The sequence below is a fragment of the Nannospalax galili genome, unplaced genomic scaffold, assembly GCF_000622305.1.
Source record: "Nannospalax galili isolate Female #2095 unplaced genomic scaffold, S.galili_v1.0 scaffold713, whole genome shotgun sequence".
NCBI lineage: Eukaryota > Metazoa > Chordata > Mammalia > Rodentia > Spalacidae > Nannospalax > Nannospalax galili.
The window spans coordinates 2,110,190-2,134,328 of NW_008333780.1; the positions used below are offsets into that span (position 1 = coordinate 2,110,190).

At 40.6% G+C, this 24,139-nt stretch overlaps 1 protein-coding gene and 1 non-coding gene across 2 annotated transcripts in view; one reads left to right on the forward strand and one right to left on the reverse strand.

Moving 5' to 3' along the window:
• The first annotated feature begins 7,343 nt into the window (after positions 1-7,343).
• LOC115069513 lies at positions 7,344-7,494 on the forward strand. The gene has a single exon (XR_003848776.1). It is a non-coding gene; the product is annotated as a U12 minor spliceosomal RNA (small nuclear RNA).
• Positions 7,495-7,671: 177 nt separating this feature from the next.
• Rnf11 (ring finger protein 11) overlaps positions 7,672-24,139 on the reverse strand; it is a 31,454-nt gene continuing 14,986 nt past the window's right edge. Inside the window, exons 2-3 of the mRNA XM_008828461.3 lie at positions 12,141-12,310; positions 7,672-9,891 (exon numbers count right to left, since the gene is read on the reverse strand). Of these exons, the coding sequence (XP_008826683.1) occupies positions 9,720-9,891; positions 12,141-12,310 (342 nt within the window). The 3' untranslated portion in view covers positions 7,672-9,719. The remainder of the gene's footprint in view (positions 9,892-12,140; positions 12,311-24,139) is intronic.

The following is a 24,139-nucleotide window of genomic DNA, read 5'->3' on the forward strand; positions in this document are numbered from 1 at the left end:
CTTTTTTAAGTTTTACTGAAAATTTAAAAAAAATTTGTGTATTTCATACAGAACATCTCAATCTTAATCATCTTTATACGCCCATCTCCACTGGCACCCTCCTATAGCTCCCCCACTGCAGCCCATATGCTCGGTCATCCCTGTTAAGGACCACTGGGTTGTCAGTGTCCCCAGCCGTTCCCCAGTGCAAGTCCATCCACTGAGGTCTAGTCAGCCTATCTAGAGTCCGTTGTTTTAGGAAGATCAGCTCTTCTTCACCTAGCAGCAATCAGTTGCTAATATTTCTTCAGATAAGATTGGGGTCTGCTGTTCATTTTCAGTTATATACTGGGGTATTGTCTGAGTTTGCATGGGACTTGTGTATGCTGACACCTATGCCATTGAATCATACGAGCAGGTTACCAGAAACTTGTAGGGCTGTTTCTGTACGGTCATGCACCTCCTCCCTGGTTCTTACAATCTTTCTGTCCCCTCTTCCTCGATGGTCCCAGAGCCTTGGGTAGGTGAAATTTAATGAAGAAGTCCTGTCCAAGGACCATCATTCAGCAGACTCTTGATCTCTATGCTCTGGCCTTTTGTGACCTTTTGTGTTCCTGGCCCTCTGCTGCATGACAGAGCTTATTATTGAGGACTGAGGGATTCATTAGTGTCCTCTTCTTTACTCCTGTTCTATATTCCATGAGGCTTAGTTGTGTAAGTTGCATTGTAGATGTGTCACTTAGGCCTGGGCAATTCATAGACGATGTCTGTGTGTGACCAGTTGTGGTACTTGGTAACAGTCTCTGACTGGTGCAAAATGAGCTTCTTGATTAAGTGGTGACTGGGATGTTTGTCTATAAATACAAGGATCTATATTTTGCACATAGTAAGAAATCAAATTAGTCTACCGATGTGACAGTCCTGGGGTTTTCTCCAAGATTTATGACCACTCCAGCCATGTGTATTTGTTTATGTTCACAGTACCACACTTGAGTTTCCTCCCATTAACTATGTGTATGAGTGTACTGGCTACATGTACGTAAGTGCAACCAGGTTATGCAATGCCTACCAAGGTCAGAAGAGTGTTGGAGCCCTTGGAACTGGAGTTACTGACATTTGTTAGCCCGCATGCAGGTGCTAACTGAACCCCAGTCCTCTGAGAGCAGCCAGTGCTCTTAATTGGAGTCATTTCTCCAGCCCCCACTTGTAGGTTTTTCTTTTTTTTTTTGAGACAGGGTCTCCCTGTAGCCCTAGCTGGCCTTGACTCAGAGATCTGCCTGCCTCAAGCTCTGTTTTCTTTTTAATTTTATTATTTTTATGTGTATGCATGTATTGCCTGCATGTAGGTTAAGTACACCCATGTTGTGCAATGCCCACGGAGGTCAGAAGAGGCTGTCCCCTAGAACTGGAGTTACAGGCAGTTGTTAGCTGCCATGTGGGTGCTGGGATTTGAACCCGGGTCTTCTGCAAGAACAACCAGTGTTCTTAACCACTGAGGCATCTCGCCAGCCCCCAGGCTGTTTTTTAAAAACACTTGAGTGTAACTGGGTGTGATGGCATGCACCTTTAATCCCAGCACTTGGGAGGCAGAGGCAAGTGGAACTCCCAAGCCAGCTGCTGTTACAGGGAGACCCAGTCTCAAAAAGACCAAAACAAACAACAGAAAACTACTTGAGTGTTTGGTAGGCCAGTCAGATCACTTCTGTGAGTTCAAATGATCCATGAGTATGGTGGTTTGAAGGAGGAATGTACCTCATTGGCTCTAAGCATCTGCATACTTTGTCCGCAGTTGGTGGCACTGTTTTGGTAAGTTTAGGAGGTATGGCTTTGCTGGAGTTCATAGCCTTGCCACAATTTGAGTCTGTCTCTCAGCTCCCCACACCTTTGTGAAGACATGGGCGCTCAGCCTTCTGCACTTGCTGCCTCATGCCATGTCTCCCTGTCACGATGGCCTCTTTCCCTCTGGACTCATAAACCAAAGAAACGCTTCCTTCTATAGAATGCCTTGGTTGTGGTGTTTTATCAGAGGAACAGAGAAGGAACTAATACAGCTGGTCAGAACCTTTTTAAAATTTTTACTTAATTTCATGTGTACCCATCCATGCTTTGCCCACATGTAAGCGTACCGTATGTCTGCAATCCACCCCCATTGCTTTACCCACCTCCCTTTTAGTCCTGGGGGCTAACAATATGGATCAGTGGGTAAAAGCACTTGTACAGGCCCTACCTATTTTGATACCTGGAGAAGATTCCAAAAAGTCCTCTGACTGCCAGGTGGGTTAAGTGCTTCATAAGGTTACCGAGGATTAAAAATTATGTAAATAAGTCACAAATCACAGCCCCTAATATACCATCAACTTTCTAGCCCATCTACTGTGGGAAGGCAGTGGTGGGTTTGGCCTGTGGCATGACCATCTCTAGTGCAGCCATTAAGGCTACGTACATCTTTTGGCTTTGCTTCTGTGTTGGGCGTTCTCTTGAACTGGCTTCTTTGAATGACAGAGTACATAGCAGTTCAAGCCTCTTGTGCTTATGGCTAATGGCACAAGGTTTGTTCTCCTAACTCCAAGATGCAAAATGCAGAAGGAAGGGTTGATTAGTTTGGCCTGGCTCAATGTTCATCCCTCAGGCAAGAAGTTCAGAATGTTATTTTCAGACCACTATTAGCATCACCTGAGGCCTTGTTAGTCTCAGACCTATATATCATAGGGTTAAGGCCCAGAAATACAAGTTTTACTAACCTCTCCAGATGAATCTGATGCACACTAAAGTCTAACAACCACTGCATTAGACTGAGAGAGAAACAGCCAATTGGCCCTTCTTGGGTCATATGCATAGTAGGTATTATTACCAATAGGGAAAAGGACATGCTAGGCAGAAAAATCACCATAAATATACCTTCATGTTCTCAATGACGTCCCACATTTGCAGCTGAAGAGAACTAGGTCAGTGGGTATAGTCTGAGACACTGGCTAGAGACTGGGCTTAGGAAAAAGCTGCCAATTTAGATTTGCTGCTCCTGCGCACCACCCCCTAACTCCCATCAGAATGTTCAGATTCCTTAAGGCCCCTCTTTTCTTCTTTTCAATTATTTTTGTTACATGTATGAGTGTTTTGACTGCATCTTAAGTGCACCATGTGCATGCAGAGCCCATGGAGGCCAGAAGAGTGCACTGGACCTCCAGGAACTGGAGTTATGGATGGTTGTTAGCTGCCATGTGGGGGCTGGGAACCGAACCCAGGTCCTCTACAAGAGCAGCCAACGAGTGCTGTTAACCACTGAGCCATCTCTCTAGCCCCTTCTCATTCTAATCTTTCTTTCATTTAATAAATAACTTTTGAGTACTGACGGTCATGCTCTTGTGGAGCTTACTTTGATAGATAGGGAAGAGATACAAACAATCAGCCATGGAGTAAAAATAAATGGGGTATGTTTGGTGCAGAGGACAAGAGGTCAGTTATCTGAATAACATGAGAGCAGGATAGAACAAATGGCCAAGGCAGAAAAGAGCTTTGCATTTTAGAAGGCCAAAAAGATGGTCCATGAGGCTGGACGGTCAGGTCCTATGAAGAGAGGCAGAAAGCCAACTCATCCCTGCTTGGATTTTATTTTCAGCACAACAGGAAGCTATTAAAGTTTTAAGCTGGGGGAATGACATCATCCAAATCTGCTCAGTTAACATTATTTTAGTTGCTATGTGAAGAATGGACTCTCTGGGGTTAAACATGGACATTATCAGCCTCCAGTACCAACTGCTTTCTGGCTTGTCTGAAATGTTAACAGAAATATTACATTTCCCTTTTACCAGAACTAGACTTAGGAAAAAAGAATGTTCTCAATATGCTAAGTAAATGCTAGTCACTTGGTAAGATTCAATGTGAGTTGGCATTTCATATTGTTCTTCACAGGAAATCAAAAACCCTGTTTATCAAAACCCATAACCACAAACAGTATTTCTCACTTCAAAAGGTATTCTTTCTTTTTTGGTCTTTTTGAGACCGGGTCTCCCTGTAGCCCCAGCTGGCCTGGAACTTGCTATGTAGTCCAGGCTGGCCTTGAACTCACAGAGATCCACCTGCCTTTGGGATTAAAGTCTTACACCACCACACCCAGCCTTAAGAGTATCATGAGGAAGATTGGCAGTAATAGCTGGCCTGCAAATACCTTGCTAGAGCAGCACCTGTCTCACAAGTGAAGTGTGCCTGTGCATTATTTCCCCTCAACACTGCAGATAGTGCTTACCAGTATAAACAAGGACCAAGACCATGGTTTATCAACAGCTGCACTGTGAAGTTGTAGCTTATGATGACTGTGGAGTTTCACTACCTGCATGGCGATCATTATTCTGTACTGTTTTAAAGCTGAAAGAGTGGCTCTAAATCTGGAATTGGCAGAATGTATCTATGTATCCCCCTGTTATGTGGATAATGCTGGAAGTCAACCTCTTTTTCTGATCATAGTCCATGCCTCTATTCACCTACTGCCAAAAACTTGCCTCCCAGCCCTGGATAGATTAGTTACTATACAGTGGTCCAGAGACTTTTCTCCTTTAAATAGTTAACCAAAATTTCTCACAAGTATTCGGAGTACTACTACTTCTACCACTACTATACTACCACGACACCACTTATACCACTACCACCACTACTACCATGACCAGACTCCCTGGACAAGCACTAAATTACCTTATTTAACTGCTTTTACTCAGTGCCAAGAAATCTGGAGCCTACAAACATGGTTATAGGAAACCCTTGGAAAGCTTTCAAAGATAGCTAAACCTCCCAAGGAGCAGTAACTTTTCTCAAGAGTCAGACAGATAATGAAAACCATTTTTCCAGGGGTGGAGTCATAGGTCAGTGGAAGAGTGCTTATCAAGCATGTGCAAGAGCCCTGGGTTTGAGTCCCAACAGCACACACAAAAGTTTTCTCCTAAAATCTCCTTTAAAATTTTTATGGCAGGATTGGAGAGATGGCTGAGCAGGTAAAGGTACCTGCAACAGGAGCCTAACAACCTGAGTTCCATCCTCAGGACCCACATAAAGCTAGGAAAGAACTAACTCCACAAAAGCTGTCCTTTGACCTCCACACACACCATAATGGTACCTGCACACACATTCATACACAAAGTTAAAAGAAAAACAAAACACTTATGTGAACTGTGGAGAGAACAGCAGGACCCAGCAGCTACAAGCCCTCAGGCAGTCACATGTCCCATACTGGGGACCTCAAGCTGAAGCTGGTTCCAGAGGAGAGAACACTTAAAATGTGAGAGGGTGGAGTCTTCCACACAGCACTTCTCATCTAGGGTGGAGAAAATGTGTCGCAAAGAAAAGAGGTAGATGGTGACTAAGGGACCACCTGAGGTTATCTCTGGCCTTCACACACGCACATGTATACTCTTTACATTATTATTTTTAGGTGTATGAGTGTATTGCCTGCGTGTAGGTACGTGCACCCGTGTCGTGCAGTGCCTGCGGAGAACAGAAAAGGCTGTCGGATCCCCTGGGACTGGAGCTACGGATAGTTGTTAGCTGCCATGTGGGTAACCACCAGCTGTTCCAGATCAGTGCCTGCTGTTCAATGTGATAAGAAGCAACAAGGGAAAAAGTGAACTGTGCAGATAACTTGTGTATAATTTCACTTTTTAAATTTATTTTTGTCACATGAGGAGGCATATGCCTTTAATCTCAGCACTCAGGAAGCAGATCTCTGTTGAGTTCAAGGCCAGCTTGGTCTACATAGCAAATTCTAGGCCATCCAGGGATATATAGACTGTCTCTAAAAATATTATTTGTGCTCTCAGAGACCAGAAAAGACCATTGGACTCCATGGCTGAAAACCAGTCTGAGGTTATTACTTTGGCTAAGATGCATTTGCATGCAAATACAATTAACTGACAAAGAAATGATTGCTACTGCTGGACACAGTACTACACACCTTGTAGACCCACTGGGGAGACCTACAAGGAGGACTGTCACAAGTTCAGGGTTGCCTGGACTATATAGGGAATTCTATGCTAGCCTGGGATACAGTGTAAGAGCCTATCTCAGAAAAGATTATACCTACTGTTTTTGTTCACAGAGGTAACCAAACTATACTTTGTTGTTGGTGGTAGTGCTACAGGGATTTGAACTCGGGCCTCCTGCATGCCAATTACTATTTCTGCTTATTGACATTTCTCAAGTATATCTAAAACTTTCTCTTCCTTTCTACTTTCAGGCTCAGGACCAAAGGTAGTTCTGTTAATTCCTTTTAAAATCATACTTGCTTCCTAAAGAAGGAACTTTGTATACAGAGAGCCTTCATGTTCACTATTCTGTAACACAGACACCCAGGGTAGGGGAGGAGTCTTCCAATACTGATTTAAGAATTTCCCTGTAAGAGTAGCTGGAGAAATTGTTCAGCGGTTTTAAGAGCAGTGACTGATCTTAGGGAGGCCTTGGTTTCAGTTCCCAACATCCGCGTCGGGCCGCTCACAACCTATAACTCCAGTTCCAGGGAATCCAACTTCCCCTTCTGACCTCTGTTGGCATTACACACATAGGTGCACTTACATATATATGCAGGCAAAACTCATATAATACGTAAAATTAAAAAAAAAGATTATGAGCCGGGTGTGGTGGTGCACACGTTTAATCCCAGCACTCGGGAGGCAAAGGCAGGTGGATCTCTGTGAGTTCCAGGCCAGCTGTGGCTACAGGAGACCTGTCTCAAAAAGACCAAAAAAAAAAAAAAAAAAAAAAAAAAAGAATATGAATAGGGTCTAAAGAGATAGCTCAGCAGTTAAGAGTGCTTGCTGTTTTTGCAGAGGACCCAGGTTTGGGTGTGAACACCCACACAGCACCTAACAACTAACATGTAATTCCAATTCCTGGGCAATCTGATGCCCCCTTTTAGCCTCTGTAGGCACAAGGCACACATGTGGTGCACATATATACAGGAGGCAAAATTGGCAAACGAAGAGGGTATGAGCAAAACAAAGTCTATCAAAGTATTTCAACTTGCTGGGCTTTGCATTTAAAGTAAGGCTTCTCAGACATTTCAAATCCCACAGCCAAGCTAGAATACAACTTGCCCATTTCTCAACAGGTGCTGCCTGCTTTTTTTTGAAACTTTAAAGCGATCTTTTTTTTTTTTTTTTTTTTTTTTTTTTGTCTTTTTGAGACAGGGTCTCCCTGTAGCCAGAGCTGTCCTGGAACTCACTATGTAGACCAGGCTGGCTTTGAACTCACAGAGATCCGCCTGCCTCTACCTCCCAAGTGCTGGGACCACAGGCGTGCGCCACCACGCCCGGCTTAGCAATCAAGTTTTTAAGTAAATGACTGGATGATAGTAAATGCCAAGTAATGAAAAATACTTCCCTGTGCCTTAAATTTATAATCAAGGAAATAACAATTTCCTTAGGGGTGATGCCCAAGTTCTCATTGCTAATGTGAGGTGAATTTGAGTGGGTAAAGGTTACCACTAAGGGACCTGCCTACTTTAAAGGATGCCTGGATGTAATGATCTGCCTGACATACTCTTAAAATAAATGAACAAAAAGCTTTCAAGTAAAACAAGAAAAAAAGGAAAGAAAAATACTTCCCAAAGGTATTCATACATACAAATTTGAAGGTAAATTTATATGACTTTATAAAAAAGATGAGATATCCTAGGAAATATGTAATCAACTCTTAACTTTAAGCCCTTCATAGCTATATTATATCTTTATTTAACAATTTAGTAGAAGCCAAATTGATGGTTCTTAATACAGTGTGTGCAGAACAAAGTTAGAGAATACAAAGTACTCCTCAAAAGCATTACGTTCAATACTGGTTCCTTCAACATTATCAAACTTCTGAGAAAAAAGTTTTTGTACTAAAGTTGAACTGGAACATGAAAGATGACTAGGAAAAAAGTTTACTAATTTTGAAAATCTAAAAAATAGTTCGACTATACTGGATCACACAGAAATCACGTTTCAGAAGAAAAAACAAAGGAAAAAAAGAATTACCACTGAAAATATTGCATAGCCAGCTGTTTCCTCCAAATTTACTTTGTATTATTGGGTGGATATAAATTAATGAACAGAAATTAAGCAAGGTATACATAACAATTTAATAGAACCTGATAACTTAATTTCAATTTTTTTTTCAATTTCATCTTTAAGTCTTTCCTTTATAGGGCTCATCAGGAAATTAAGCAACACATGAATACTTAGGTTGAATGTCAAATTAAGTATGATATGGTAATTTCTTCTATAATGCAATTATGAAGAACCTTCAAGAAACTTGTTTTGAATGTAGAAAAGTGTTGAGTCAAATGTTCAACTCAATATAAAGTAAGAACCATTTCTGATTTGTTAGGTGGAGAGAGCTTCTCCTACTGCTAATGATTTTTAGCTATGATATCAGTAAAGTAAACAAATCACCTTGGGAACATAAGGAAAAATAAACACATGCTAAGTGGATAAAACATGACTACATTTTTACTAGACCATCTCTACCTCTAACATTTCAGAAGTTTAGAGATTTAGAGTGTTCTTACATTAATTGCAAGAAAAAGTAAAGGAGAAATTCCTTTTTTTGAGATCACAATTATGAGTTGCATGGTTATACAAATTCTGCTGCATTTGTGTGCAAAACACGAAACACATTTACCTTTATTTTTGTCAGTCACCTAGCTGGACTGAACAGATATCTTTCTAAGAAACAGAGACTGAGATGTGTTTATGTAACTTCAATAACCTCAGCACTACAGTAACAAGAGATGCAGTATCCTTTTGCTATGGTTCCAGACAACATGGAAAGAGGTCACAGGAAAGAGAATCAAAATTGTCACAACTGAGAATCTATTTCTTGTTAAGTTTCACCCTGGTGCCGCCTTCATTTTTATAGAAGCACGGTGGCATAATTCAAGCTCAATAAATCGGAAATCTTAATATTTAAATTTCACCTTGACTTTCAATTATCATCATAATAACCAACACAATAAGATAAGACACACAGGAAAGGTTTAATATTAAACCCACTTTGCTAGAGTTGGTTTCTTGACACATCAACTCATTTTTAATAGAAAAGGGATAGTGCATCTCAGTTTGCTTACAAGCTAGGAGATCACTTTGAATTCTGCATTTCCTAACTGCAAACAGAATACAGCACTTACAACAGGTTATAAATAAACTGGTTTTCAAGCACAGAGCCAGCCCCAACGATAATAATACACTATTTAAAGAGACCTAAGGCAATGAATTCCATTTCCAATGGAAAAAAAGAACTGTGCAAACAAGCTTAAAACTACGTTTTTTTTTTGTGCCAGTGTTATAAAATGTAGCTTTTAATAAAACCTTGACCCAAATGCCAGTAACTTCAGAAAAGAATTTGGGTGGAAGGGAGAAACTTATCTCATTTAGGAAAAATAACAACTATCTTTTTCCTAATCTTCAACACACACAATTTAAACACATACAGCTGCTGTAACACTTTACACAATTCCTATGTACTGGAGCAATAACAAGATCTAAATACAATTATGTTTTTAAACACTGGGTCAAGGTTTTACATAAAAATACCATCTTACTTTCCCCACTGGGTTTCTAAAATATCACGTACTTTCCTCAACATCTGCAGCCATCCAGGAATTTTTAGGAAACTTTTGTGCATGATCTTAATTCCTAATCCCTGGCTCTTTGGGCTCATTGACAAAAGATCAAAACCACCAAAATTGATGGTTCACTTGAAGTCAGACAAGAGACCCTGGCTCAGTTAGTCTCATAGGATGAAAGCAGTGCTGCATCAACTGGCTCCATGCAGGAGGGGCACGTGAAGGATCTCATCAACCAGTCATCTATACAGTCCAGGTGATAGATGTGCATGCACGGCAGAAATCGAATTGGGTCCCCATAAACAAAGTCCATCATACAGATCACACACCTGTGGAAGTAAGGAAGAAGAAATCAGAAGTTTTCACAGAAGTGGCCCACCCAGAATGTTCCTTTAAACATCACGAAGACAGTTATGTAAATAACACATTTATTGGAATGGTTTGCCCATCACCTTATTACTAAAGCTCGCAAACAAGCACCGATTCATTCATATTTGATCTCCCGATAGGGTTTAAGACCAACAGATCCCATTGGGGATCAAATCCTCTGCTGTGTGTGATGGCTGATCACGGTTGTCAACTTGACACACTAAAAAAATGGAACCACAATTGAGGAATTACCTCCATCAGACTGGCCTATGGGCAGGTCTGTGGGGTATTTGATGTAGGAGGGCCCAGCCCACAGTGGGCTGTTGTTGTCCCCCAGGCAGGTGGGCCTGAGCTGTCTAAGAAAGACAGCTGAACAAGCCAGGGGAAGTAAGCCCTTGGACAGTGTTCCCTCAGGGTCTCTGCTTCAGTTCCTGCCTTGAGCTCCTGCCCTGGCTCCCCTCAACGATGGCTTTAAAGTATAGATGAAACGTTTTCATCACAACAGAAAGCAAAGTAGGACACTGCATGAAAAGTTACATATTCCAGGAGACATTCACTGTGATGTTTTAGGTAGGAAAGAGAGTTGGATCAACTGTTCCCTTGTACTGAGTTTTCAGTGTAATCTAGAGTAACATAATTTTTATTTTAAAAGTAACTACATGTGGGGCTGGAGAGATGGCTCAGCAGTTAAGAGCTGACTTCTTGTAGAGGACCCGGATTCAATTCCCAGCACCCTCATGGCAGCTATGAACCATCCTTAACTCCAGTTCCAGGGGAATCCAATGCCCTCTTCTGACCTCTGCGACATTGCACGACACAGGTGTACTTACATACATGCAGGCAACACACTCATACACATAAAAATAATAAATAAAATATTTTTTAAAAAAATAAAGAAGCTATCACCAGTTCTTCAGCGAGCAAGGATCCTGAGTATTTCCACAAGGCTGCTCATTCCTCTGTAAAATGGGCTGCAGTAAAAAAAACAACAAAAAAACCACAACTGCATGTAAAAACACAATGACTGGGCTGGGTATGGGGGCACACACCCTTAATCCCAGTACTCAGAGGGCAGGTGGATCTCTGTGAGTTTGAGGACACTCTGGTTTACACAAGTTTCAGGTCTGCTAGGGACCTCATGGCAAAAAAAAAAAAAAAAGGACAAACAAAACGACTAATTTCAGGCTACTCATTTGGGTGCTCTAATTTAAAACTGTCTTCGCTAACTCAGTTAAGTCCACTGCACTTTTTTATGGGTTTAAGAAACGACTCAATTCTGCAGCAGTTCAGTGCACTACACACACTATACTCTTTAAGTACTAACATTAAACAGTGCTATAGCTCAAATTATTAGCATAGTAAATTATGGATTATTGATCTGTGTGGGTGAAGTCATTTTCAATTTAAAAATTGGCTGCTGTTTAAGGATCGTCATAGGTAATGATGATCTTGGGGACAAAAATTCCCCAATGGGCTTGATAAAGTATTTCGTGAGTTATGAAATACACTTCTCTCCTATCACTAAAAATTCTTAGTAGTTTTAATGAGTGCTATTAAGTTTTAAATGTGTACTATTCACCATAAGCTCATGTGTTTGAAAACTTGGTCACTAGCTAGTAGCACTGTTCAGGGAGGTGGACCCTTTAGGGCACTGGTCACTATGAACAGGCCTTGAAAGCTATAGACTAGCCCCTGGTTCAATCTAGCTCTATGCTTCCTGTCTACTGCCACAATGTGACGAGCCACCTCACAGACATGCCACCAGGGCAAGAGGCAGTCCTGTTGCCGTGTCTTTCCCATCATGATGGACTGAGATTCCCTGAAACCTTAAGGCAAATAAAGCATTCTTCCCTTTTTTTAAAAAAAATATTATTTTTATTTTATGTGTATGTGTGTATTGCCTGCATGTAGGTAAGTGCACCCGTGTTGTGCAATGCCTGTGGAGGACTGTCGGATCCCCTGGAACTGGAGTTACGGACCTGGGTCTTCTGCAAGAAGAGTCAGTGTTCTTCAAAGAAAATTGTTACCTGCAAATGTTTAAATCCTTGGAATATTGATAGACCTTTCCAAAAACAAACTGATGGCTTTAGTGGTAGAGTACTTGCCTAGCACTTACAAGGCTTGAGGTTTAATCTCCAGTGCCAAAAAAAGCTAATGCCTGAACACAGACCTCTAAAATAAATAAATATATATCAGTATTAATACTTACTCTCGGATCTTCTTTTCTGACCCATCTCTCCCAGGGTCATAGACTCCTTTAGGCAGATGCTGTATAAGGCCTATTCTCTGAGCTATTCTAATCTGTTCCTCTTCAGTCAGCTGAGTTGCTAGCCGAGTCTGGCTGGGCGTTGGATGATAGACTGGAACTGGAACTTGTTCCTAAATGTGAAAAGTGTAGGAAAAATTATCTCAAAACTCATTTTCTGGGGTATACTAATTAATTATCCAGAGGTGGGAGGAAAGGGGGGGGTTCTAAAAAGACAAGAGGTTGGGTAAGCCTGCAGCAGTATGACTATTTCACTGTTATTTAGCTTCTGAAACGCATACACACACATGCATATATGCAGAGGCCTAAAAAGTTACACATTTAGATAGCTCACCTACTTTTTAAGGGATAATCAACACAATCCTCACTGAAAATTTGGCATGGAATAGTAACTGAAGTACTCCCTACATCAACACTATATAATTCAGATATATTCATTGTTCCCGATAAACCAATGTAATCAAGCAACTGAACTCAGCAAACATTGAGCTAAGCTGCAATGAGTTGTATTCCCAATATGCAACATTTACATTACAACCAATTAAGCATGGCCTGATGTATATGTCCATAATCCCAGCACTTGGTAGGTAGGACTGAGGGAGGAATATCAAGTTCATAGCCAAACCGGGCTATATAATAAGCTTTGCCTCAAAACCAAAACCAAAAAGGCAAGTAGTCATTTTAGGGCTTATTTTTTCCTTCCACAGACATAACAGCCATTCATTTACTATTTGATTTGTTTTGTTTTTTGAGACAGGGTCTCCCTGTATTCCCAGCTGGCCTGGAACTTGCTATGTAGACCATACTGGCCTTGAATTCAGAGAGATCTGCCTGCCTCTGCCTCCTGAGTGCTGGGATTAAAGGCAAGAGCCACCATACCCAGACTCATTTACTATTTAAAAGAGTGTATATTTATTGAATAAGCATGTACAATTCTATTTTGTGTACTTTGGACATAGTTTATATGATCAAAAACTGAGTGACCCTTTACTTACCCTTAAGTATGTGGATACCAGGGCTGGAGAGATTGCTTAATGGTTAAGAGCACTACTAGCTGCTCTTGCAGAGGATCTGGGTTTGGTTCCTGGCCCCAACACGGTGGCAAACAGCTAACCTGTAACTCCAGTTCCAGGTCATCTCGCACCGACACTGGGCCTCTGCAGGCATTACACGTGTTTGGTGCACTTACATGTATGCAAGCAGAATACTCATATACATAAAATAAATTTTTTTTAAAAAAGGATATGGACACCTTCATCATAGACATTTACTTCTTTAAAGTTTTATACTTAGTAGGCAAAATTCCAATGCAGAAAAGTTTCATGGGTTACAGTTAAAAACACTTCCTCATGGAGGCTGTAGAGACGGCTCACTGGTTAAGAGCATTGACTGCTCTTGCAGAGGACCAGAGTTCGATTCCCACACCCACATGGTGGCTAACAACTGTTCGTACACGAAAGGCAATATATTCATACACATAAAATATTTTAAAATGTCCTCACTATGCTACTTATTAGTTATATATGATACTGGCCAATCTCTATGTGCTTTAGCTTCACCATATTTAGAGTTCTAGTGTCACTGGAGGAAGTAAACGGGATTTTTTTTTTAAAGACTTATTTTATGTGTATGTATAAGTGCCTGTGTGTATGTATGTATGTATGTGCACTGTGTGCCTGGTACCTGAAGGATAGAAAAGGGTAATGGGTCCCCTGGAACTGCAGTTACAGACCAAGTGGGTTCTAGAAACTATACCTGGGTCCTCTGCAAGAGCAGCAAGTGCTCTTTACCAAGGAGTCATTTCTCTAGCCTCTTAAATGGGAATTTTAGGCCTTGTCCTTACCACTTTACCAGATACATGAAAGCTCAGTCAGTAAATATTAGCTACTGTGACTATAGAGCAGCATTTCAAAACTGCTAGGAAATGTATGAATCAGATGTGAAACCAGTAGTGTGGAGGCAGAGACAGGAGGGTCAAGGCCAGCCTGGGCCATACAGTAAGACCTTGACTCAAAAAACTGCAAACAAAATACAAAAGAAATGCATTGGATTATGGTGACAGTAAACTTTTAAAAGAAAGATCTTAAAGTCATCTACGGCAAGTACTGTATTTGCATTCTCTGCTCCTCTGTGTAGTGCAGTCTATGACACAGAACACGATGGAGGAATAAAAGTTCACTAAAAATGTTCCCTAATAATAGCTAAATCAGGTTAGTGACTCATTAACTTGCCTCAGGCTTTTCACTTTATTATATCAAACATTTTCTGGAATGCTTAGCCATTGTTAAAAATCCAATTGAAGTTTGAGTACATGCCATACACTGAGTTTTTGGTTTTGTTTTAGAAGTATATTTTTAGGAGTGATTGATAATGATGCTTGCTTCTGCCACCTTCTTCCTCCCCCAAATATAAACCTTAAATGTTTGCCAATTAATCATTTCCTATGTACGAGGAAACAGAACAAAAAGGATAATTGCAAGCTAGTTAATATAGATGCTGGTCTTTAAGTGGTGTTTGATGAAAACAGATCACTAGCAGGGAAAGAGACCAAAAAATACTTTGGAACTAGCTATTCCTGAATGGAAAGGTCTTTGGATGTATATCTCACCAAGAATGACCTATAATTAATTCCACTGGCTATACTTATCTCTGTATCTATGAATTCAAAGACATAAAATATTATTTCTTGTTTGGGTTAAAACAGTGATTACCAACCAGGCATGGTGGCACAGGCCTTTAATCCCAGCACTCAGGAGGCAGAGGCAGGCAGCTCTCTGTGAGATCTGAGGCCAGCCTGTTTACATAGTGAATTCAAGGCCAGCGAGGACTACAGGGAGACCTTTTATCAAACAAAACCAACAAACCCCAAACAACAACGACAACAAACCCAGTGGTTCTCTCCTTCCCCTCCTGTTCTCTTTTTCCTTTTCTTTTTTTGTAGTGGCACCGAGGATCAAACTCTGGACCTCCAAGCATGGCAGGCAAATATTACCACTGAGCTAAGTACATGCTCAGCTTCCAAACTGCTGTTTTGAGATAGTCTCTTGTAGCGCAAGCTGACCCAAGGCAATGTGTAAATCAAAACGACCTTGAACTTCGGATTCTCCTGCTTCTACTTTCTGAATGTTTATAGGCTTGTGGCATCATGCCCAGTTTTATGTGACAGTGGAGCTTGAACCAATGGCTTTGTGCATGTTAGGTAAGCACTACCATGTGAGCTACATCCCTAGTTTTGCTTTGAAACAGAGCCTTGCTGTATAGCCCAGCCTAGCATCAAACTCATTAATGTAGTCTAGATTGACCTTGAACTTGTGATCTTCCTGCTTGTGCTTCTGGAGTCCTGAGATTACAGGTTGTGTACCACTACACATAGCCATTATGTGTAATCTATAATAAATGTCTTTTCCTAACCACTAGACTAAATGTGGTGAGGCGGACGGACCGGACCTTTGCTTATCAATGTATACTCTCTACTCAGCATACATATATCTATGGCACATAGTTGGGAATCAAAATGTTACTGGATACATTTATTGAATAATTAAATTACACAGTTCTGTAATGTATGTTACATAATATCAGAATTTTGCAACATGTTATGAAAATATTGCTAAAATAATTTAGACTAAGTTACAATAAAATCAAAAGGGAAAACTTGCAAATTATAACCAGTATTTCTTTATTGAGTGAAAATACTTGTTTTTTTGCCTTTTCCAAACATTTATCTTCTCACCCTACAAGAATTTTAATAACAAAAACACATTTATTTCTTCTTCTATAATCTTCTAACTCAATTTCTATGCTTTCTACCTAGGTTAATGACAGAGAAGTATAACAGAAAAAGTACACGCATTTCATGAGATTTTATACCTGGCACTTAAAACAAATATGACTTTATAGTGTATTACTTAATACTCCTGAGCCCTAACGGCTCTACACCAAAACAGAATAACTATTTTTTTAATTTTAAAAATTATTTTTATTTATCTTATGTGTATGAGTGTATTGCCTGCATGTAGGTAGATGCACCTATGTCGTGCAATGCCCTCGGAGGTCAAAAGAGGGCACTGGGTCCCCTGGAACTAGAGTTACAGAAGGTTGTAAGCTGCCACGTGGGTGCTGGGAATCGAATCCAGTCCTCTGCAAGAGCAGTCAATGCTGTCTGAGCCACCTCTCCAGTCCCAACTATTTTTTTAAAAGAATGTTATACTGCTAGGTGTTGTCCTACACAGGTGTAATCCTAGCACATGGGTGGGAGAGGCAGGAGGGCTGCTTCAGCCAGGGATACATAGTGAGAACCTATTTGAAGCAAACAAGCAAGCCGATAAATACAGAGAATGTTGTAAGAAATAAGGTAAGTGAAGCACATTCAGTAGGAGCTCAGCATCTGAGCTGCTTTATGATGCAATCACTCGTCATCCAAAGTAGACATGTCACCTTTCCTGCCTCCCGATTCCTCCTTTCCCTTTACTCTTTATCCATCATCTATTCAAGTGCTTTCATGAGACATGTCGCCATGCTGGCCTACTGCCTCAGCCTTTCAAGCACTGGATTACAGGCATTCTTATCTAACCATCATTTTCATCAACAGGAAACACAGAGATGTTTGTCTAGTGAATCCAAACATGGAATTCACAACTGAAGAAGTGTGTTTCAAATAAATCCAAAGGATATTCTCCTGAATAATGCTTTGTTCGTTTCTCCGTATGAATGTTCACAGAGAGAAAAAGGAAATTCACAATATAAGGGAACACAAGATTGTAAAATGCTGAGAAAGCATGGTGAGGGGCAGAGCACGGGGAAAGAACAATCCTCTCCCCACAGAAAAAGAGTAAGTCCTAACCTGCACAGAAAAATCTCTAAAACATTCATTGTTATTATGCAGTATTTGTCATTGTGCTGGTGATAATCCCAGAGCCTTGTTTGTACACACTAGGCCAGCACTCTACCGCTGAACTACATGCCCAGTTCCTTGCTGTATATAATGAAACACCCAAAAAATGACAAATATTGTCAGGAATATGTTGGGCCCTAGGCTTATGAATTTGTAAGCCAAAAAAAGATAGAAACTGATGAAAATGTAAATGTTATGCTGGGCATGGTGGCACACACCTTTAATCCCAGCACTCGGGAGGCAGATCTTCATGAGTTCAAGGCCAGCCTGGTCTACAAAGCAAGTTCTAGGCCAGCTGCGGCTACAGAGAGACCCTGTTTCAAAAAGACAAAAAAAAAAAAAAAGGTAAAATGTTTATATCAGAAAGGAATTAACTGTATTTTAGTTGAATTCAAACATAGTAGCATACATATGTAATCGCAGTAACTCACAGACTGGTAGAGGCAGGGGGATCAGAAGTTCAAGTTCATCCTTGTTTGCACAGCAGGTTTAAAAAGAGCTCAGGCCACATGAGACCTTGCCTTAAAAATTTTTTTATTCAAGGGGCTGCTGATGGCTCAGCAGTTAAGAACACACTGTTCTTGCAGAAGACCTGGATTCAAATCCCAGCACCCACATGGCAGCTAAAAACTGTAACTCCAGTTCCAGGGGATCTGACAGCCTCTTCTGTCCTCCACAGGCATTGCATGACACAGGTAGTACTTACCTATGTGCAGACAATACACGCATACGCATAAAATAAAAATAAAATACTTTTTAATTTAAGTTAGGGGATATGATACAGTTTTAGAAACTAAAGCAATGCAATGGGGAGAGTGCCTAAATAATGTCTAAGGCTGGAAACTGTACAAGTCTGGCTTGTGGTAAAGGAAAAATAAAGTCACTACTAAAGAATGCAGCTTGTTACCAAAAGCTGCAGTTTTTCAGCCAGAAAGAAATAAGAGCTTACTCTTGATTTTTCTCCTTATGGCCTGACAAGCTGCTACTGGCACCACCCCATCTACCTGCAATCTCTTACTGGGAATGTTCTTTCTAAATTTTGCCAGACTTATACTTAAGGTCATAAAAAGGAAGATTTGGAATAAATAGTTGATCTCAATGTGTACTGAGATGACTCAATACACTCAGATGACTCATTAATCTTGATCATAAAAAAGAAAAACAGAGAAAAAAACCCCAACAAAACAAGATTAGCATTTATATATAGCTCTTGAATGATTATATACAGAGTAATAAAAGCTAGCATATCTCCTATGATACTGAAACAATCACTTTATATTTAATAAGAAATTATAAACCAGAGTGGCTTGCACATCTGAAAAAGGGCACCGAAATCAGGTCTCACTTTTGTAGCTCAGAGCTTTTTAGTATTAGCTCTTACATTTAAGTGTATGGACCACTAATTTTTTATGTAGTAGAGAAAGGAGTCCAGCTTTAATCTGTATGTGGACATGCAGACATCCTACTATTATTGCTATAAACTGGTTAAAAAAATAACCTAAGAAAATGTTAAGATTTTTCCTGGAAGTCCTGTGAAATATCTTAGACTGCTCATCTGAAATAACCTGGGTCTCTTGAGGACACCTAAAATTAGCCCAACTAGGTAGATTTCTTTTTTACATACTCTAACCAGATCAGCTTCAATATCTTCTACACAGGTGGTTCCTGTTTTCTAAATGCACTATTCAGACATTAATGATCTCAATGTTGGAACTGTACTAAACAGTATATGCAATATTTTTCTGTCGAAAAGTCATGTGTTGGTATCTGTAAGTCCTGAAATGGAAAACTGGGTTTGTCTGATTTTAAGATTTTTCTTCAGGGGGTTGAGGGTGTAGCTCAGTGGTAGAGTTCTACAGTGTGAGTTTCAGAATAACCTGGGTTACAAGTGCGCTTGGAGTGGGGGGTTGAGACAGCATATCCCTAAAGCTGCAGCTGGCCTGGAACTTGCTATTATGTAGATTAGGCTGGGCTGGATCTCATAGAGATCTGCCTCCCAAGCGCTGGGATTAAAGGCACAAACCACCATTCCTGGCTATTTGCTTTTTGAGGCAGTGTCTCATATAGTCCAAAGTAGTCATAGGTTGGTCAAGGCTGGCCTTGAACTCCTGACCCTACTATGTCCACTTATATAGTGCTGGATTACAGATGTGCACCACTACACCTTGCTGATTATTTCAAATGGAAACTGCCAGCATGCCTAGAAGAACCCACTCCACTCTCTCAATCTTGTCTACCTTTATAACCAATAGTTCCACCATCAGAAATAAAAAAGTCACTTTCAAATAACCTAAATATGCAAGGTTTTTAAAAATTATAGCCCTGGGCTGAGACAACATGGGAAAAGCTATCTCTACTTAAGAGATAGCTCAGTCAGTAAGATGCTTGCTTCACATTTGGGAGGTGGAAGCAGAATGATCAGAAGTTCAGGGGGCTGGGGAGACGGCTCAGGTTAGGGGCACTGGTTGCTCTTCAGGATCCGGATTTGGTTCCCAGCATGGCAGCTAACAACTGTCAGTAACTCCAGTTCCAGGGGACCCAACACCGTCTTCTGGCCACTGTGGGCACTGCATACAGGAATACACTTACATGCAGGCCAAATACTTGTACAAATAAAGATAAAAGGGCTAGAGATGGCTCGGTGGTTAAGAGCATTGGCTGCTCTTGCAGAGGACCATGTTTCGATTCCCAGCACCCACATTGTGGCTAACAACGGCCTGCAACTCCAATTCCAGAGGAATCTGACACCCTCTTTTGACCTCCATGGACATTGCATGACATGGGTGACAAAAGTTCAATGTCATCTCTATCTACAGATCAACTTAAAAGACCAACCTATATTACATGAGACCATATCTTGAAAAAAAAAAAAAAAAAACAAAAACAAAACAAAACAAAAAAACCCCCAAACAACCACAAACCAAACAGGATGGAGAGATAGCTCAACAGTTAAGAACACTGGCTGTTTTGCAGACGACCCAGGTTCAAATCCCAGCACCCATATAGCAGCTAATAACCACTGGTACACTCATGAACATTTTTTTTTAAAAAGCTAAACAGGGCTGGGTGTGGTAGCACATGCCTTTAATCTCAGGACTCAGAGGCAGGCAGATCTCTGTGAGATTAAGGCCAAGTCTACATAGTGAGTTCTAGGCCAGCTGGGGCTACAGGACACCCTGTCTCAAAAATAAATACATAAAACAAAAGACCCCCCCAATTAAAACCCCAAACCATTCAAAGTTAAAATAATGAATTAATGTTATTTTGAGAATTCTTTATAAGATATACTCCATAATAATTGGTTTCTACACTTTTTTTTGGGCACAGATTCTTGCTATGTTGTGCTTTGGCTGGCCTCAAACTCAGGTAACCCTCTTGCCTCAGTCATCTAGAATCACAAGCATGTACCACCATGCCTGGCTAACAACAGAGCTGTCAATATAAAAGTAGGTAAGTCAGTGTATATCAATCTTGTTACTTATACTTTTTAAGATACTAAAAAAAGGGTCCATAAGATGGCTGCCTTTTTAAAAATATCTTTTTGAGATAGGGTCTTCCTGCAGCCCCAGCTGGCCTGGAACTCACTATGGAGACCAGGCTGGTGTTGAACTCAGAGATCCACCTGCCTCTGCCTCCAGGGATTAAAGGCATGCACCACCACACACCAGCCCCATTCAACAAATTTTAAACTAGCTTTGGCAGTATACAAATCACTTTCACTTTAGAATAATGAAAAGATATCCAACAGTAGAACTGTGTATAAAAGCCAGGAAAATTTAGTTTGAGCTGTGTTACAAAAGCTATGTAACCCTGTCACACTGGTTCAAACATAAATGTAGGCCAGGGAACATCCTTAAATTTTTGATCTTTGGGGCTGGAAAGATGGCTCAGCGGTTAAGAATACTGGCTGTTCTTGCAGAAAAGACCCAGGTTCGAATCCCAGCATCCACATGGTAGCTAACAACTGTCTGTAACTCCAGATCCAGGGGGATCCAACAGCCTCTTCTGTCCTCCGTGGGCATTGCATGACATGGGTGCACTGACCTCATGCAGGCAATATATGCATACATATAAAATAAAAATAAAATATTAAAAATTTTTTTGATCTTTGTATTAAATAGAAAGCATTGAAAGATCACTGAAGAAGAGTGACAGAAAGGATAAATTTTAATCTGGCTGCTTGGCAGTGGTAGACAAGATTAGAAAAAGTGAAGAATCAAGGTTGAGGTAATCCAGTTGTTAGTCTGGGGATCAGGATGAAGGAGGTGCACACATTCCTAAACATTGTACACAAAATGCTGTAAGTCATTCTGCAAGGAGATTTATGGTTTTCAGTTTCTCAGAATATTTTGTTAACAACAACAACAACAAAAGGTTAAGAAGTTGGGTAAGGTAGTGCATGTCTGTAATCGTAGCACTCAGGAAGCAGAGACAGGAAGACTGTCCCAAGTTCAAGGCCAACATGGACTACACAGTAAGTACCAGGCCAGCCAAAGCACAACACCCTTTCAAAAAAGAAACTGACCTTAGATGGTTGCCACAGGAACAGAAAAAATAAAGAGAAAATTACACAGGATTTGAGGCGTGACTAAACTCAAGACGATAAGAGAGGTCTTGATTTTTTTTTTTTTTCCTTTAGCTGTTTTTTGAAATGCCCAGTTTTTCAAGAAACTCTAACAATTTGTTTTTTGAGACAAGGTCTTACTATGTAGCCCTGACTGGCACTGAACTCAGAGATCTGCCTGCCTCTGCCTCCTGAGTGCTGGGATTAGGTTAAAGGAGTGTGACACCACACCTAGAAATTTTTTTTAAAACCCCACGTTGGAATATGCAAAGGTAAACTTAATCTATACATAATCTGTATGCCAAAAAAGGATTCACAATTTCCACACTGCTAATGGACCTCAACCAGTTAACAGAATTTATAGTCATAACTTATAGTACCTATAAATCTAACGTACTGGACACTGCACACCTGTAATCCCAATACTCAGGAGACCTACGAAGAACTGTTGAGATCAAGGCCAGCTTAGACTAAATGACATGGTTGCTTCTGAAACTCAATTAAAAAAAAACAAAAAACAAAACCTAAAAATCCTGAAATCTGGAGCTGTAGAAATGGCTCAGTGGTTAAGTGTACTGGCTGTTCTTGCAGACAACTTGGGTTCAGTTCCCAGCACCCACATGGCAGCTAATAACTGTAACTCCAGTTCCAGGGAATCTGACATCCTCTTCTGGTCTCTGTAGGCACTGCATGACATGGTACATTTACATACATACATACATACATACATACATGCAGGCAAAACTTCCACATACAAAATAAAAATAAATCAACAAACACTGTTTTAAAATCCTGAATCTATTTTTTTTTATTTTTTATGTGTACGAGTGTATTGCCTGCATGTGTATTAAGTGCACCCATGTTGTGCAATGCCTGCCGAGGTCAGACAAGGGCACCGCATTTCCCCAGAACTGAAGTTATTAGATGGTTGTTAGCTGGGAATCAAACCTGGGTCCTCTGCAAGAGAGGCAGTTATCTCTCCAGCCCCCAAATCCTGAAATCTTAACATGTACAGATTATTCTTTTGTTCTACTTTTTTCTTTTTGTTTACTGTTTCAACAGAATAGCACTTCTGTTTTTAGAGGCTTCTAGACAATATTTAACAGTAGTCTTATAATAATGGTTACATAAAATTAGTACAAAAAGGGTACAATTCAGTGTTTCTGCAGTTTTCCTTCTAGCAACTAGAAGGCACTGTCTGATCATAAATGAAAACGCGGGCTGACCTGAAATTCACATAGCTCACGCTTTCTGGGAGAGCTGGGTGATCCTACCTCAGCTTCCCTAGTGCTGGGATTGCAGGCATGAGCCACCACACCCTGCATGACTCTTTTTGACAATGGGAAATATTCAATGGTTGACTGACTTAAGGGTTTGACCTACATTCCTCACCAATCCTCAATTTACTTAAATGTGTTGGGAAAAAACAGGAGAAGGTATCTCTTAAATATGCTGGGCTGGGTACATAGTTCAGTGAAAGAGGCTTACTTACTTACTATGTATGAAATTCTGGATTTGATCTCCCACACTGGTGTGCACCTACTCATATACCCATGCTTTATTCCGAAGGTATGATAACCATCATTTTAATGACCAAAAATCAAAACATAAATTTAAGACAGTCTAAGAATTATAGGCATTTCTAGAACATATGACTTAAAGGGACTACAGATAAAGCATTCACATGGGAATTTTCCTAAGAAAATCAGAATGAATATTCCTAAGATATGAAGTACATCAAAGAATGCCTATAAAACCCAGTTCTTTGGAGGGTGCAGCAAGCTCTAATCCAGCCTGGGCTATAGACGAAATGAAACCCTGTGTCAAAGAACAAAACAACGGGCCCATGACATGGTTTGGTGCGTAAATGTGCTTGCCACCAAGGATGACAACCTGAGTTCAATCCTTGGGATTGATATGGTAGGACAGAACCAAATCTCTTAAGTTATCCTCTGACTTCCATACACGTATACATGTACGTATACCCACACTCATACACAAATCTGAATAAAAACAAAAAAATCTATTTAAAAAACAACAATTTGGGGCTGGAGAGAAGGTTCAGAGGTTAAGAGTTTGTACTGTTCTGGCAGAGGACCAAGTTCAATTTCCAGCACCTACCTCAGGCAGCTTACAGTTTACCTATAATCCCAATGTTGGAAGACAAACCACCTCTGGCCTCATGGGCAGCTGTACTCCTGTACACATACCCCCCTCATTATTAAAAATAAACTCTAGCAGGGCGTGGTAGCACACGCCTTTAATCCCAGCACTCTGGAGGCAGAGGCAGACGGATCTCTGTGAGTTCAAGGCCAGCCTGGTCTACACAGTGAGTTCCAGGACGGCTGGGACTACAGGGAGACCCTGTCTCAAAAAGACCAAAAAAATTTTTTGTTTTTGCAGAATCATACAGTAGAAATTGTACTACTATGTCAGGCACTGTCTAAATAGTTTTTACACGTTAACTCACATAATCTTTGCAAC